At 33.1% G+C, this 14926-nt stretch overlaps 3 protein-coding genes across 3 annotated transcripts; 1 reads left to right on the top strand and 2 right to left on the bottom strand.

Moving 5' to 3' along the window:
• Positions 1–1201: 1201 nt before the first annotated feature.
• On the bottom strand, positions 1202–3143 carry LOC135798674 (odorant receptor 4-like). The gene is made up of 6 exons (XM_065311569.1): positions 3023–3143; positions 2772–2964; positions 2276–2714; positions 2002–2221; positions 1691–1951; positions 1202–1634 (listed from the first exon to the last, which is right to left on the bottom strand). Exons 1-6 carry the CDS (start codon positions 3083–3085, stop codon positions 1572–1574), a joined length of 1239 nt encoding a protein of 412 aa, XP_065167641.1. The 5' UTR covers positions 3086–3143; the 3' UTR covers positions 1202–1571.
• A 463-nt stretch (positions 3144–3606) lies between these two features.
• LOC135798595 (testis-expressed protein 10 homolog) lies at positions 3607–6711 on the top strand. The gene is given in 8 exon segments (XM_065311469.1): positions 3607–3908; positions 3963–4152; positions 4155–4512; positions 4565–4892; positions 4945–5200; positions 5266–5512; positions 5580–5734; positions 6386–6711. Coding segments are annotated over 8 exon segments (1953 nt in total). The 5' UTR covers positions 3607–3701; the 3' UTR covers positions 6598–6711.
• Fa2h (Fatty acid 2-hydroxylase) lies at positions 6631–10964 on the bottom strand. Its single transcript, XM_065311470.1, has 7 exons — positions 10719–10964; positions 9278–9534; positions 8717–8939; positions 8484–8656; positions 7246–7378; positions 7035–7154; positions 6631–6870 (listed from the first exon to the last, which is right to left on the bottom strand). Exons 2-7 carry the CDS (start codon positions 9500–9502, stop codon positions 6761–6763), a joined length of 984 nt encoding a protein of 327 aa, XP_065167542.1. The 5' UTR covers positions 9503–9534; positions 10719–10964; the 3' UTR covers positions 6631–6760.
• Between the last annotated feature and the right edge of the window lie 3962 nt (positions 10965–14926).

Below are 14926 nucleotides of genomic sequence, written 5' to 3'. Positions count from 1 at the left end.
ATGCCACGTTACATCCGGATATTTTTATTCATTTTGTGCATTGAATTTTTGCTCATAGTTGCTAATGTGATAATATCGTATCAAAGTTTAGGTGCTTTGGATGTGGAACGAACTGGAAATACTATCATGCAAGGTTTAACAGTGGCAATGTGCATTTCTATTCTTTTTCTCTATACCAAGAATGGTACAGAGTGTCTTGAATTAGTAAACCGACAAAAAACACTCATGCGAGTTTATTGCGATTGGGATGAAGTATATCGCCTTAATAAAATCTATCATAAAGTATTTAAATGTGTTTTACCCTTGACTATTGCAACTGCTGTAATGTGTATAGTTGGAAAGCAAATAATACCATGTGATAAAGTAAAAATACCGGGATGTGGATTAATTGTAAACATGGTTTGGTTCACACTATTTCACATAATTTCATGTATGTAGTTGAATTTTTATAAATTTCTGATTCTAGTATTTACCATTTGACGTGACCACTAATATAAATCAATTAGTAATTAATATACTATTTTCGTTTGAAATAATTGGTGGTTTCTACATTGTGTTGATGTTTTTATTGTGCAAAATTGCTTTGTTTGACCTCTCAACCCGAAGCTTTGATACACTACGATTATTAATTGATCAATTACCAAAATTAAACAAATCAAAGTGTAAAAGCCACCTTAAGTTGTGCATCAGATACCACCAAATTATGCTGGAGTATGTTTTAATATCATGACCTTAATAACAAGCTACTATTAATTAAATTTTAGTAATTGGAAGCGCTTTATGACTATTAGCACGCCAATATTGGTTTGTCAATGGAGCTTTACTACAATAAGTACAATATTTAGTACTGTTGTACTTTCAATTGAAATGCAAATCGATTTTGTCGTTATTATAATGCAAGGTGCGCTCAATATTGGGCCAAGTCTTCTTATTTCTTGGATGGGATCACGAATTTCACAAAAAGTGAGTATGTCTTGCAATTTTATTTTGTCATTACGATTAATAGAAAAGTGTAGTCTGCAACAGTGCCTCTACATATTTATTCAAATATTCCATGGAAAGAAGATCCGGCAGTGCATAGGGATGTTTTATTAATATTACTTCGTACTCAAAAGGACCTTTTCTTACCTGGAAGATTTAGAGCTTATACACGACCCTTCTTTCTTCAAGTATGTATATAACTCAACAAAAAATATATAAACAAGTTTCTAATTGTACTTTATTTTCTAGTTTTTTAAACTATCAATTTCGATTATATTATTCTTTAAGAAACATCTAATTCAGGGTTAGTGCTACATTGACCAGGTGCAGGTTTTCAGTTGATTTATATTTTCGTTCTTTAATTCATCTTATGAATTGAGCCGATGTTAGACTCATTGCAGTTACAACAGCAGTTATATATTGCACAAAGATTATTATTGCATCGTGTGTATTGAAGGCACTTCTGCAAATGATTGTTGCTCGCTGCCGATGAGTAAATAAATGATGAGCCAGCTATAGGATTCCAAATATACTATATCGAGAAATTTTAAACTTTGTAACTAGCTAAACATTGCAAAATTAATAAGTAATTAAGCATCAGGACCTTGAGTTTGTCGTAAAACCATAAAATACGAAAAAGATCCTTTGATAATCTGTAAAATTATTTAAATTACCCACTAAATAAGTTGTTACTGTTAATTTGTATTACACTCATAAACACTTCCATACTCAAGGGAACGAATTTTCCAGCGGTTATATAAAGTGGTCTTTGGGCGCGTCGTATGACCATGACCACAGCATTAGTAACTTTTTTGGTTGATCCAGGCCAATCTAATTCTGCTGCCGCTTTTGCGACTTCATCGCTTTCCAAACTTACCTCGTTGCCCCAGAAACAATACATTCCAACTTGACATACAATAATCCACCAGTAACAGAAATTTTGAAAAAATTCAACGCTTGCAAGAGGATACTACAATGTTGTTTGTTATTATATATCCACCATAATGCTTAAAGACATACCAAAGACGCAAAATACAGAAGAAAACAAAGTAAAATTACGCTTGCAACGAAAATTGATAAAATCATCAAACTACATAAGCTTTCCATCTCTTTAGCCATATCTAATGATTTAATATGATGTTTAACAGCTTCTCGCATTAGAGTTTCCATATGTTTGTTTACTATGCATGCGTCATCCTTCTGCGAACCCGCCATTATTTCTGCTCGACTTTTTAAATTGCTAAATGAAGAAAAAAATAGTTTGAAATATAATTAGTGATTATTTGCATTGTACCGAAATGAGTTTCCTAAAATCTTCATCTGAACACTAATGTGCGCCATAATAGATGAAAGTAAAACATAAGTGGTTGCAATCACGCCAGCAAAACTCAACACTCCCCAAAATTGATATAAAATACCCAGTTCAAAATAAGGTGAGTTTTGAAGCCAATCACCCAGAGACATCGTTGGCGCATATGGAAATGTCCACTGCTCTTTAGGTTTCCGTATGCGAATGATACACGCATTGTACACACCTGAGAATATGGTGCCAGAGACGACCAGAAAATAAACAATCAATATAATTTCGGTCTTTTTAATTGCATCGCGAATTAAACGTTCTTCTTCTTTTCCACCGCGTGTTTCGTCTGGTTTGAATGGTGGTTGATGAAGAGACATCATCATTTCACCGATTTTTTTGCGGTTCCAATACAAAAGTCCCGTTTTAACGGCTCCTAATTCGATGATTTTCTTACATTACTTATTGATTTTAATATTACGGTGTAACTTACCCATTAAATGCGTAATTAAATAGTTGAGCACGCCAAGCATTGCGTTGAGTTCACCCAATTGCGCATAAATTTCGTAAATTTCAACGCCGGTGTACAATAAAACAGTATACAACAGAAATATTTTTGAATAAATGCTGTATGCCAGAGTTTCTTCTTTAATTAATTCGATTCCAAGACATCTTAAAATTGTGATCTAAAATAATTGTTTTTAAAATACTCTTTATAAGCAGTTTAAAAAATAATTTATTTGCCTCCACCCTAAAATAATTTTTAGGTAATGTGGGATCCTTAAAAGCCGTCCAAGGGTTTCTCATGTTGCAATTGTAAACAATGGTAATAATAATATCAACGGTTCTTTTTATATATAATATTTGACAAGATAATTAAAGGCAGAAGTAAAATATATTTTGTATTGAGATATCTAGCTGCAAACCGACATGTTAATAATATACGTATACAATTCTTTGTTTGATATCTCAATCAAATTAATAAGTTAAACTGAATTGCCACGCGTTAAACGATTGACATTGTATAGAATGTGGAAACATTACTCAAGATTTATACGGAAAAGTTTTAATGTTTCTTAAATATGTAATTAGAGTTTACAAGTTGTAAGTCGTAATAATTGCTTTTTGCTGATGATTTTTGTTTTGAGAAGTAATCATTTTAATTGGTGTTAATTACATTTAATTTAAGGATACATTTTGTAACACTAATTATTCCTCGTTACAATATACCACAAAATTTCCTTGTATATTTTTCGTTCAATTTTTAAAAATGTTTGGGCTAAATATATAACTGTAACATAGGCAACTAATTATTCACTCAAAATAAAACACGTGTTTTTATGATTAACCTGAAATAAACAAATATCACGAACGTTTACAATTGCATTTACTTATTATTTTAAGGCCGAAATATTTATTAAACATGGGAAAGAATCATCGCCATAAGAAAATGCTGAAGACTGAGAAGGCAAAAATTAAACTAAAAGTGAAATCCGAAAAAACCAAGTTCCTTCCCAAAGGCCTGAATGAAACCAAAACAGACTTCAAAATTAAACCAATCATTCTTCCAGAACAACTCAAACAAAAAGATACCCAAGAACTTCTTAGCAAAAGGAAATTGAATGTCAAGGTAAATCTAATCAGGTAGCAGAGTTAACACTTTATTTCTGAAAATAATTTATAGGACATTCTATCAAGGCTGAGACATCATAATGTAACTGTGAGACATGATTGTTTGAATGACTTAAAACAAATAATAAATAGCCATATTGAAGAACTCGCCAGTCAACACTTAGCACAAGTTTTGCAAGGGCTGCCACCACTGTTACTTGATGCTAACAAAACTGTTAGGCAAACTGTGATGAGCAGTTTACAAAAATAATTCAACAGGTGCCAGGGGCAAAAATTAAACCATTTTTTCCAATACTATCTTCTTACTTAAGATGCTCAATGACAAATCTGAATCGTGGCATTCAGGAGGATTCACTTGGATTCTTGGCTATATTACTGCAGAGTGTACCTGAAATGGTTGCTGAAGAGAGTCACAAAGTATTACCAAATTTGTTTGCCCTGATTTCCAGGTTTAAAGTGGAAACTAAATCTGTGAGAACATTATCCATGAATTTGAACACAAAATTAACTAGTGTAAAATGGCATATTCAAGTTCTAAGTGGGATGTATGGATTTCTTAAAGCTATTAATGCAGATGCAAATGAATGTTTGAAAACAAATAGGTATAGTTTTAGTATTTAATACAGTCTAGTTTATTTTTTATTCAATTTCTAGCTTAATACAAATATCAGCAAATCAAAAGGCGGCCAGATACGTCCCTCTTATGCACAATAGTTATTTAAACAGCAAAATTACATACAATAATGAGTCATTACATTCGGAATCAAAATATGATGTGGTCGAGAAAAATCTCAGCACTTTGATTCGTTTATTATATGAGATATGGATGGAAGTAGCTCCTGAGAAAGATGTACGTGCGTTTAGCGACTTTACTTTATTACACAATGATGCCGCTGCAATCTTAAGCTGTATATTGAATGTTAAGCATTTACTTCTACAAAGATTAGTTCTTCAAAATGAAGCTCAGGATTTAACTGTTTTGGTGAGTCATTATCATTTTACTTTATATTTAAAAAATAAAACATTAATTTTAGTATGATACATTTTTTACAAACGAGTGTAAACAATTTCTTGCAAGTGTGATTGCATTGTTTCCGTTTACTAAATCGCCTGATCGACCGAAATCCGAGAGTTCCGGCGTAAATAAACTTTTGACGCAATACCTCAGTACTGATACAAAGTTTGTGCGTGAGAACTTACTGATTTGTTACTTGTTCTGCAATTTGAATAAACGTTTAGTGCGCAGCAAACAAATATGCGATGCGCAACGCATTTTAACTTATCTCGAACGTAAGTTTTTGTGATTGTAATAGAATCTAATAAAACATTTATTAATTTTATTTAATCAATTACAGATTGTTTAACAACCAGAGGAAATATAAATAATGCGAATATGGATTGTCTTTTGATTGTACTTCGCAACATTTTGTTTAACAACCTGGAGTGGCATCGTAAAGTCGACGTTGAAACGATATTGATTCGGTTTGTGAACTTTTATGACACAATATACAATCAGGACGCCGCTTCTGCCAATGCAAAGCAAAATAATAACAGTGTTCTTGATCTGTTATGTGAAATTTCGCAGCTGCCTCATTTAAACAAGTAATTTAAACTACAAATCATTTTTATTATTTTATAATAATATAATTGCTTATTTTATGTGTTTTAGAAATGCTGTATACCAAAAATGGTTGGGGAATATATCTGCATCTCTAGGTGGTACTGAAGTTAGTGAAAATGTAGTTGATGCACTACTTCTAGTTGGCAAACAAAATAATGTTGAATTTTTGGAGGGATTAAGAGAGAATATGGCACAAATTTTAGGTGGGTTAAAAGAATACAGGTACTTCATCTGACGTACAATTAAACATGCAACTATTGGGTTATGAGCTGTTGTGCACTGTCTTATGGTTCATATAACATATTATCTAGCACTGTTTCAGAATTGCTTTATACTTTACTAGCTTTAACCCGCGGCTTCGCTCGCGAATATCTAAAATAATGGAGTTGCTTCCGTACGCGTCTGTAGTCACAGAAGAAGTAACAATGAAGTAGAATGGCGGGAAGTTTAAAATGGCTGAAAGTATAGTCTATGAAAGTATAGTGTACAGTCTCCATACTGTAGTCAATTGGATTTGATGTTGACGTAGCTGTCCGTAATACAGTGTGATAATACAGTGTGATGGTACTATAGTACTTAGGTTTGAGCTTCATTGCTAGAATGCTTGATGGTGTTAAAGTAGTCAAATAGCCAGATGCAGAGGTATTATTGGCTAAACAATTTCTCTATTTTATTTAAAAAATAATTTTTTTATTAAGTAAAAAGTAGCCTATAACCATTCGGGGACCACTAAGAATATGTGTACAAATTTTCATAATGATCGGTTAAGTAGTTTTTGCGTGAAAGTGAAACAAACATCAGGACTTTCGCATTTATAATATTAGTAGGGATAATAAAGTCGTTTTTATTTTTAGGTAACTACAAGCATATTAAAGTTTCCAGCAATTATGAGAATCACAATCCTGAGTTTGCAAAGATAAAAATTCTGTGTTTATTTTATTACTTACCGAATTTGCAACCACACGAATTGTCAGCATTGGAAAAGTTGCATTCGGAATGCGGTGAAGAAGGTAGTCAAGAAAAATCAATTCTCCGTTATTTACTCCAAAATGCGAATGAAATGTAAGGTAATGTAATTTTTGTTGGAAGAAATAGACGATTCAATGTAAAAATGTATTCAGCCGAAATCTTTGTGCCTTTGGTTTATAAAATGATAACAATAAATTACGTGTAACATTCACTGGCATACGTGTAACAAATTCAATACGCAAACAGTTTTTATCACACGGTTACTTGTTCTTTGAGAAACATGTAGACCATTTTATGGGCATTGCAAGTTTCTTCAAGTTTATTAATGTTCCGAAGAAGTAATCCCATGTTTTGTTGCTAATTCCAAAACCTAGAAATGTTACGATTAATTATATTATACACAAATAAGCTTGTTTTGAATGCCCGCATTTATACAATCTAGCTAATTACATCACGCACTTCAACTGATAAAAATCCGCACGTATGGCAGGCGTATTTGAAGTGGCGATATGCGGCTAAAAATAAACAATTTACCTGTATCTTGGTGAACGAAATGGTGCTGATTGTGATATCGCTTCATGTTGTACAGGAACGTATTTTCTTTGGGCGAACCGTAGTGCAAATAGAAGTGGATCATATCGTAAGTCACATATCCTACAAACGAGTCAAAATAAATACATGATTTAGAGTTTGAAGGATTGACTTAGCAAACATAGTATCATTTGAATAACATTCGAATATTTACCAAGAGCAGTTCCTCCTGCGACTAAAAACAAGACTGAGCCCGGGAATATTTTTGAGTAGATCGCTAAAAGAATAGAGCCAACAATTGCGGCCGGAAATGGTGGAAATACCAGGCGTTTGTGATCAAAAGGCACCTAAAAACAAAAATCGTGTTATAACGAGCTTTAATTAAGGTAGCATTCATAAATAGTAGCCGACTTGGTGAAAATGATAATGGTAACGGGTCCGGGCAAGTTGGGGAAATAGGAATGAGCGTGAAAAAATCTAGGACACGGGTGCGCTGATGTTTTCAATTACTTAATTAATAATTAAGGAAATGCGTGGATTAATCTACTTCTATTAAACTAGTGTGAAATACAAACAAACCGATATAAAACATATAATTTACACACGAACTAGGAACAACAAATCAAGTAACATTAAGTTAATTGAACAAATCAATGAGGGAAGTCCAAGTATTCGGTTGAAAATATTTATTACTGAATCGATTTCTTATTGTGCAGTGGTGAAATTTTGAAGCCTACACTGTCCACAACCCTTTCAATTCGTAAACGATAATCGTGACTTCTATTGATTGCTGCCCGTCGCTTTTTATTGTAATAAATTGGACAATTTGCGTCCGGGGCTCTGGGCAGACGGACATGTTTGTATTTACTAGCACTGGACATGTGACAGACACTACAGAAACGATTATTTCAATCGATAAATAAAGTTACGAGCAATGTACTGAAAACAAGTGCGTCCAGGTACCACAACTTGGAGACAAATACAGTTTGTATCATGAGTTTTTTGTTTGTTTGCGTTAAACAACGTCGTTTCCGGACTGGCACGTGCAAACACAAATATGATTTTATTCAAATAATTATAGAACAGAATTTTCTTGGAAAAAAGAACATGATTATTGTAAAATGTTGTAGCAAACTGTATTAAATCCTCATTATCTCTCATTAGAATAGATTTTTGAGATAGCCAAAGTAATTTATTAACTTAACTGGTACAAAACACCCGCATTTTGTATGTTTTATTTTTTTGTTACGTAAAAAAGAAAACAACCGAAATTTAGTAGTAAACAGAATCGAGCGTGTTAAAAAAAATGAAACGCATGTAGATAAATCATTATTAATGCTCTTATCAGTGTCCTTCCACAATCGATACGTGCGTTTCGTGTGGCAAGCCTCCACAATTTTATGCTCCCCATGTTTGAATAATGATAATGGCGTTTTAAAAATATTAACTCACCTTGTGATGTAATCCATGTGTGATGAAATGAAACACAATTTGTGCTTTGGAGTGCCCTGATGGCATTTTATGAAACACCCATCTGTGTATCGTGTACTCCAGAAGAGTCCAAATCACTACACCGAAAGCAGTTAGGCCAATGGCGCTCAAAATGGAGGTGTGGATTGGTTGGCCTACAAAAATATGGCAATATTTGGTTTTCGATTAATCAAACAGTAATCTTTCTGCCTTACGTGTACTTTTTGTGTAATCTTGCCAACCAATATGTAAAAAAACTACAATTACCGGTAACCAGATTATAGGAACAAGAAACCATGGTGTTTTCGTGAGGTTTTCAATTAGCGGATTTCCAAACAGCCGCAGTTCGCGGTCTACAGGTAGCGTCACCCACTGGTTATATTTTGTGCCCAATTTTCCTATTTGGCTTAGCATTGGCTTGTTCCAATCCACTAAATGCTAAAAAATAAGTTTTAAAAATGGCAGAATGAATTATACTTTTGTGCGAATTTATTCACATGTTACTGCATGTAATTGATTGATCAAAATTATGTATTTAATTATTTATTCAGCAATATGTCATTTCAGAAGGCCGGATTACAGACCCGTGTGCACCTGCATAGTTCCATTGATTTTGTTAACAATTGATATCTACTACACGTCTGTTTTAAATCGTGTCTATTTAATCATTACGTCATTTCAATTGTAAGCATTGTAATTGTTTTAGAGTGTTTAATCATTTCTATTAATTTGATTTACACTACACTGAGCAATTTTGAAAACAATGTACTAATTACCTCCAAATCTTCATTGTCTTCGTGTTGGTCAACGTCCCTGCCATCGATTTCATATTCCCTAAGCAGGTAGTAGGCAGTAGTAGAATGATTGGTCTCTCTCATACGACGTTCCACATTTTTGTTCTCATAGTTCTGTAGGTAATTGAATCCTCCAGGATGATAGGTGAGAAATTTGCCAATGTCATACGAGTTCTTGTAGCATTTCACCGGGAATTCCTCCTCCATCGTGTTTGTTTAGCACCGACGTGATTAAATAACTAAAATTAAGAGTGTAAAAAGTTTTGATCACTTGTCGAGACTGGTTGCAATTACTATATAGACTGAAGTGCAGAGTCGCACAACAAATGTTATATTTTGTTTGACTAGTGTTCGACAGTGTCAATAATTGGATATCGTAATGCTGTAATCTTATCGGGGCATTTGAGGATCGTCTATATCTTCTATTGGATTTTCAAAGGTGTTTTTGTCATAAACATTTTGGGAGTTACAATTTTATGGGGACATAAATTATGTATTAAAACATTTTTAAGTGTTTTGGTAACTTATTTGATAATATCATCTTGTTATCAATGTTAAGTAGGGAATTACAATCTTAAAATCTCGCTTCATCATTAATCGATTATGAATCATTGGAAATTAAATATCTCAGAAATTCCAAAATGTATGTGTCACTTTCAAATATTACATATTAAACCGAACATTTGAAGTATTTTTTTAATTTTACTTAAATAGAATGGATTAGTACTTTGATTTTTTTTGAAATTTTTAATTTGTTATAATGTAATTATATTAACTGTAATTATCATGTTTTGGCATCAAAACTGTAATAATGAAAATCGGGGATAATGCATTTATCTGCTAAATTAAAAATAAAATAGATGTAAATATCCTTGTTTTGATTATTAACTATTCTATCTAATGATCCCATGAATTCTCCGGATATGTTAACTTCTAAAATAATAAATCATGTTTTGTTATGTCATGAAATTCCGTGGCGTGAAACGTTTGTGAAATCATTATGTTTTTCAGCGTTTTAAACCTTGAGCGAATACTGGCATTCCTGCATGCACTTTAAAATCTATATCTATGCAAATGCTTACTACAGACGGCCGAACAATTTATATTGAGTAGTAAATGCGCGGACATTTGAATCGCCTAAAATTAATGTAGGATTCCAACAGATCGGCCTCATAAACATAGATTTCTTCAATTTGCTCGCGCCGCGTGTGCGTTATGGTTAATTGAAATGAGCATTTGTCATACATCGTACGTGTTCATCGAATGCTATTATCCTTGGTCAAAGTTTCATATTAGCTGTTATTTGTGATCAAATCGAATGATGACGGACGTTAATATTCAAAACATGCGCACAGTTTCCACTTGGAGAAATATATTTTATTTGGTATTGCAAAACAAGTTTGAAAAATATGTGCTTACTTACTTTGTCGTTATTGTAATTATTGCATTTTCAACGATTTTTTAAAGAAACTAGTGTATATTTATTTATGCGATAAAAGTTTATTCTATGTGTAGATTTTAATCACTAGTTACTGGTTATCACTAATCGACACACGACACACGCGAGTTAGAATCGTCCCTTCAAAACTAGAAAGAAAGCGATCACTTTGGCAGTCGGTTTAGCATTGTTACAACGCGCGACGCCGCGACTTGTTTCCGCAGGACCTTGCGCAGGACGCGCATGTAGTTTCCCACTATTTTTTTAATTTTCCCACCTGGCGCTTAGCGGCGACGGCTGGTGCGTTGAAAGTGCACACAGTGCAGGTAAATCTAGAACGACACATTCTGCACTATCAACACTAGAGTATTTAAACTTTTCCAAGTTATTAACATTGTTTCAAACTTACTATTTTGTTAAAGCATTAATAATATATTCGACATTGTAGTATTTTTATATTCATATTATAAAACAAGTATTTTTGTAACCCACAAACAATGGTATATTACTTGAAATCGTTTAATAATGATGAAGTTGACTAATATTGAATGCGGAAGTTTGACACTAATGTGGTAATAGTGAATTCTTTCAAAATATGCAACTATTATGAACTTACTTTTATCTGCAAGTTCTTTAAAGTGATTACCTTAATAAATTAACCAAGTTACTTTAGTGTTTTAACAAATTTAGTGGCGTTTTGAAGTAGATTTGTCTAGTTAATGAAAAAATAACAAATGTATTTTATAAGGGTTGCAGCAAGTACTGAACATCATACTCGTATTTTTAATTGATTTCTCAAATATTCTTATTAATTTACTCATGACCACATTTTAACTAGCATTTTCACTAAGTGGTAATTAAAATTATAAGCGATGAAGTGTTTTATTAGCTTGTTATTGTTGATATGAACAGAATACAATTGATTTTCGTGACACCACGTTTCTTAATGGTTTAATGCAAACACCTACTTGAATTCGTCAATTTTCATTAAGTTTTTTTGATGAAGTACATGTTGTTTTATCTTTATAGTATAATAATTACTGGTTGCAATATTTCGCAAACAAACAAATAATTGTAAAATTCTCTCATAACATGTTATGCTGTTTTAATAAAACATGATAACAAGACACGTCAGTACTGTAAAATATATATGAGTTGATTATTTCGTATATTTTAATTCCCTTTCAATTCACATGTGCATACCGCAGTGTCCCCAATGAATATATTAATATTCCATTAGTAATGAACGATACTACAATAGCATGCAATAAAACAATATGTAGAAGCGAATACTTAGCAGCTGAAAAGCGAACTAAACCAATTTATGAACGTATTTATTGTGGGCACAGAGGCCAAGCGTAATCGGACTGAAATATAGTGTTGCATTTATTCATAGTGAAAGAACTTGTAAAAAGTATTACGTAGTTTATGTACACGATATACATATTCAACAAGTTCATGCGTCGTCACCGTCAATTTAATCGTAACCATGGCTACGCTTCGATGTAAACTGAAATATGCGCGGTTGTTTGCGCTGTTTATATTATTATATGTCAAACGATATGAAATAAAAGCGAAAAGCTTTCGTAGAATAAATATGGTCGTTTGAGAACATATTAAAAAATATTGACATTCTATTGTTACTTTTGACACCAATTTCATGCCATTATTACTCCCGCAATTGGAACGTTCGATTTTATTTAATATACAATTATTTGTTAACTTTGTGTGTAACGGTTGCTTTTCCTGCTCCAGACCGGCTGCGATGGGTTCTTCCAGCTGCTGCGAATCTGAAGTTGACCTTTTTTGACAGCGGCGTTGAATTTTCCGCCGGCTTGTTCCGTCATATTTAACTTTACACTGAAGTGTTCTAACTCTCGTTCTCTTCTTTGTTTTAGCAATCGCTTTTGAGTTCCGATCGCAGTCATGAGCTAAATTTGAATGCGAATTTGATTCGCTTCGTCGGTCGACTTCCGATTAAAAATAAAATAAATAATGACACCCGTTCCCGCACTTCTCCTTAACAATGTAATTAATTTCGCAGATTATTTTCATCGTCAGCCCTTGTCGAAGTGTTGCAACGCATAAAATACTGGTAAGGTATCATAACTTGCTTATTTTATACACTCGTGTTCGTAATACATACACACGGCGCACAAACTTTAGCGGGACAGCTAGAGGTGCAGAATTAAATTCTCCGGTTGGTTGTACTTGCCTGTTGCAGGAATTCGACCTGCAACCCGTTAAAAGTTGCATAAAAAGATGATTTATCGCTTTGTCACCTTTTTTTCGAGAAATATTTGTATTTTTACGGGTTTGTATGCGATCTTGGCGACTCAGTACCTTCAGCGCAGCCTCGAAAGATGCGGACTTAAATTCTCCGTCGGGTTGTATTTGTTAGCGGTAGAAGTGACTTGATTCAGGGCACCGTATGAAGGTGGCGGTAGAAGTGACTTGATTCATGGCACCGTATGGAGGTATCTGTAGAAGTGACTTGATTCAGGACACCATATGAATGTAGCGGTGGATTTGACCTGATAGAGGTAGTTTCCGACGGAAAATAATATGAATTAAAGAATATTTAGACGATTTTTATTAACTAAAATGATATAAGTATTTCATTTCAAGAGTAAATTACTAATGAAGTAAAATTTGAATGTTTTTATGCTTTTTTGTAGTTTTTGAAGAAATTTGAAACAATTTTAAAGAAAATATGTGATTTTATGGTAAATATTCAGTGTATAATGTATATTTATTGCTAAATTGATGAATATTTGCATTAAAATTGCAAAATTTAGTTCATTTATTTTGAATTAAAACATTCTAGTGACATCTACATTAAAAGCATTCAGTTAGGTGTTAAAATCGCTATTCGTTTAGATAGGGTGGTGCATGCGCAGTTGCGTGTACGTGTGACCCACGGCCACTGCCATTGAATTGCGTGACCATACACGATAATACACGATACACGATGATATACTGACTCATAGCCAATCACTTCCTCATATGCACGCCACATTTTTGATACACTTTATATTTTCTTGAGGTACTCAAAAGTAACCTCAGATGGCGCAATAATGCATGTTTTAGCTAAAAATATTCCTGCAAGTGAAAGTCGGCGTCCCCAGTTGTGTAGCCGGCTCACAACTCTTACTTCGTGTGATAAGTGATAATACTTGAATGGATATTCGTGTTTCGTCTTGTAAATTCGTTATATCGCGTTATATTTTCTGAAATTTAGTGTTAATAGACGGGTTTTAGTCGCTAAATATTTATCGCGTGTGTAATCTTCGGAATTCAATGTTTTGTGTGTTTATTATAGTTTCGCGTGTATCTGGGATCGATTGCCGTCGGACACCAGCCGGCCATGCTGTGTGATTGTAAATAATATTTTGGAGTTGTGCGAACCATTTTTGTCTTCAGCAGAACACGACGGGCGGCTGTTCTCCCTGGTATATATTATTATTTAAATAATTATGGCAAATAAGACAATTTTTAAGGCAAAGTTCATGGTTCAAGGATTTCAACATTGTCCAAAAGTGTATAACTAATGTTTTGTTTCTTGTTTATTCCAGTATCTACTCGCATTTGATTTACAGTGTTCGATACACTGGTGAGTGAAATTATTCATCGTTGCTAGTATCTATTTTGCGATTTTACGGTTTTCCTGCAATTAGAGAATGAAATATCTTAAACTTCTTTTCGCGGAAATTTCGGTCAAGCATTCCGCAGAAAATTTGAAAATGGAAATTCAAGCTTTTATATTACGGATTCAGCTATGAACATCGCTCTGAACACTTTAAAATTTTACTCTAGGACTCATACTTTTCCGTAATTTGACAAAATGTGAACTTACATTTTCCGGATAAAATTAAATTTGAAAATTTGAAGTTTTTATTTGGAATGTTGCCATGAAAAGTCTTCCTGAGCGTTTTATTTTAGTAAAATTTTACTCTTGAACTAATAGTTTTCCCGCCATTTGAGAAAATGTAAACACATAATTTCCACAGAAAATTTAAATTTTAAAATTTAAAGTTTTTATGTCGGATGTTGCTATAGAAAGCCCTCCTGCGTATTTTATTTTAGTAAAATTTTACTCTTGAACTCAAAGTTTTCCCAGAATTTGATTAAATGTGAACTCACATTTTCCATTGAAAATTTAAATTTGTAAATTTGAAGTTTTTATTTTGGAT

The sequence above is a fragment of the Atheta coriaria genome, unplaced genomic scaffold (genome assembly GCF_025399875.1).
Source record: "Atheta coriaria isolate IRGN ID8LTWV9N9 unplaced genomic scaffold, Caltech_Dcor_3.1 hic_scaffold_9_pilon, whole genome shotgun sequence".
In the NCBI taxonomy this organism is placed as follows: Eukaryota; Metazoa; Arthropoda; class Insecta; order Coleoptera; family Staphylinidae; genus Dalotia; species Dalotia coriaria.
The sequence above is the reverse complement of the archived record's forward strand: the minus strand, read 5'-3'. Positions and strand labels throughout refer to the sequence as shown.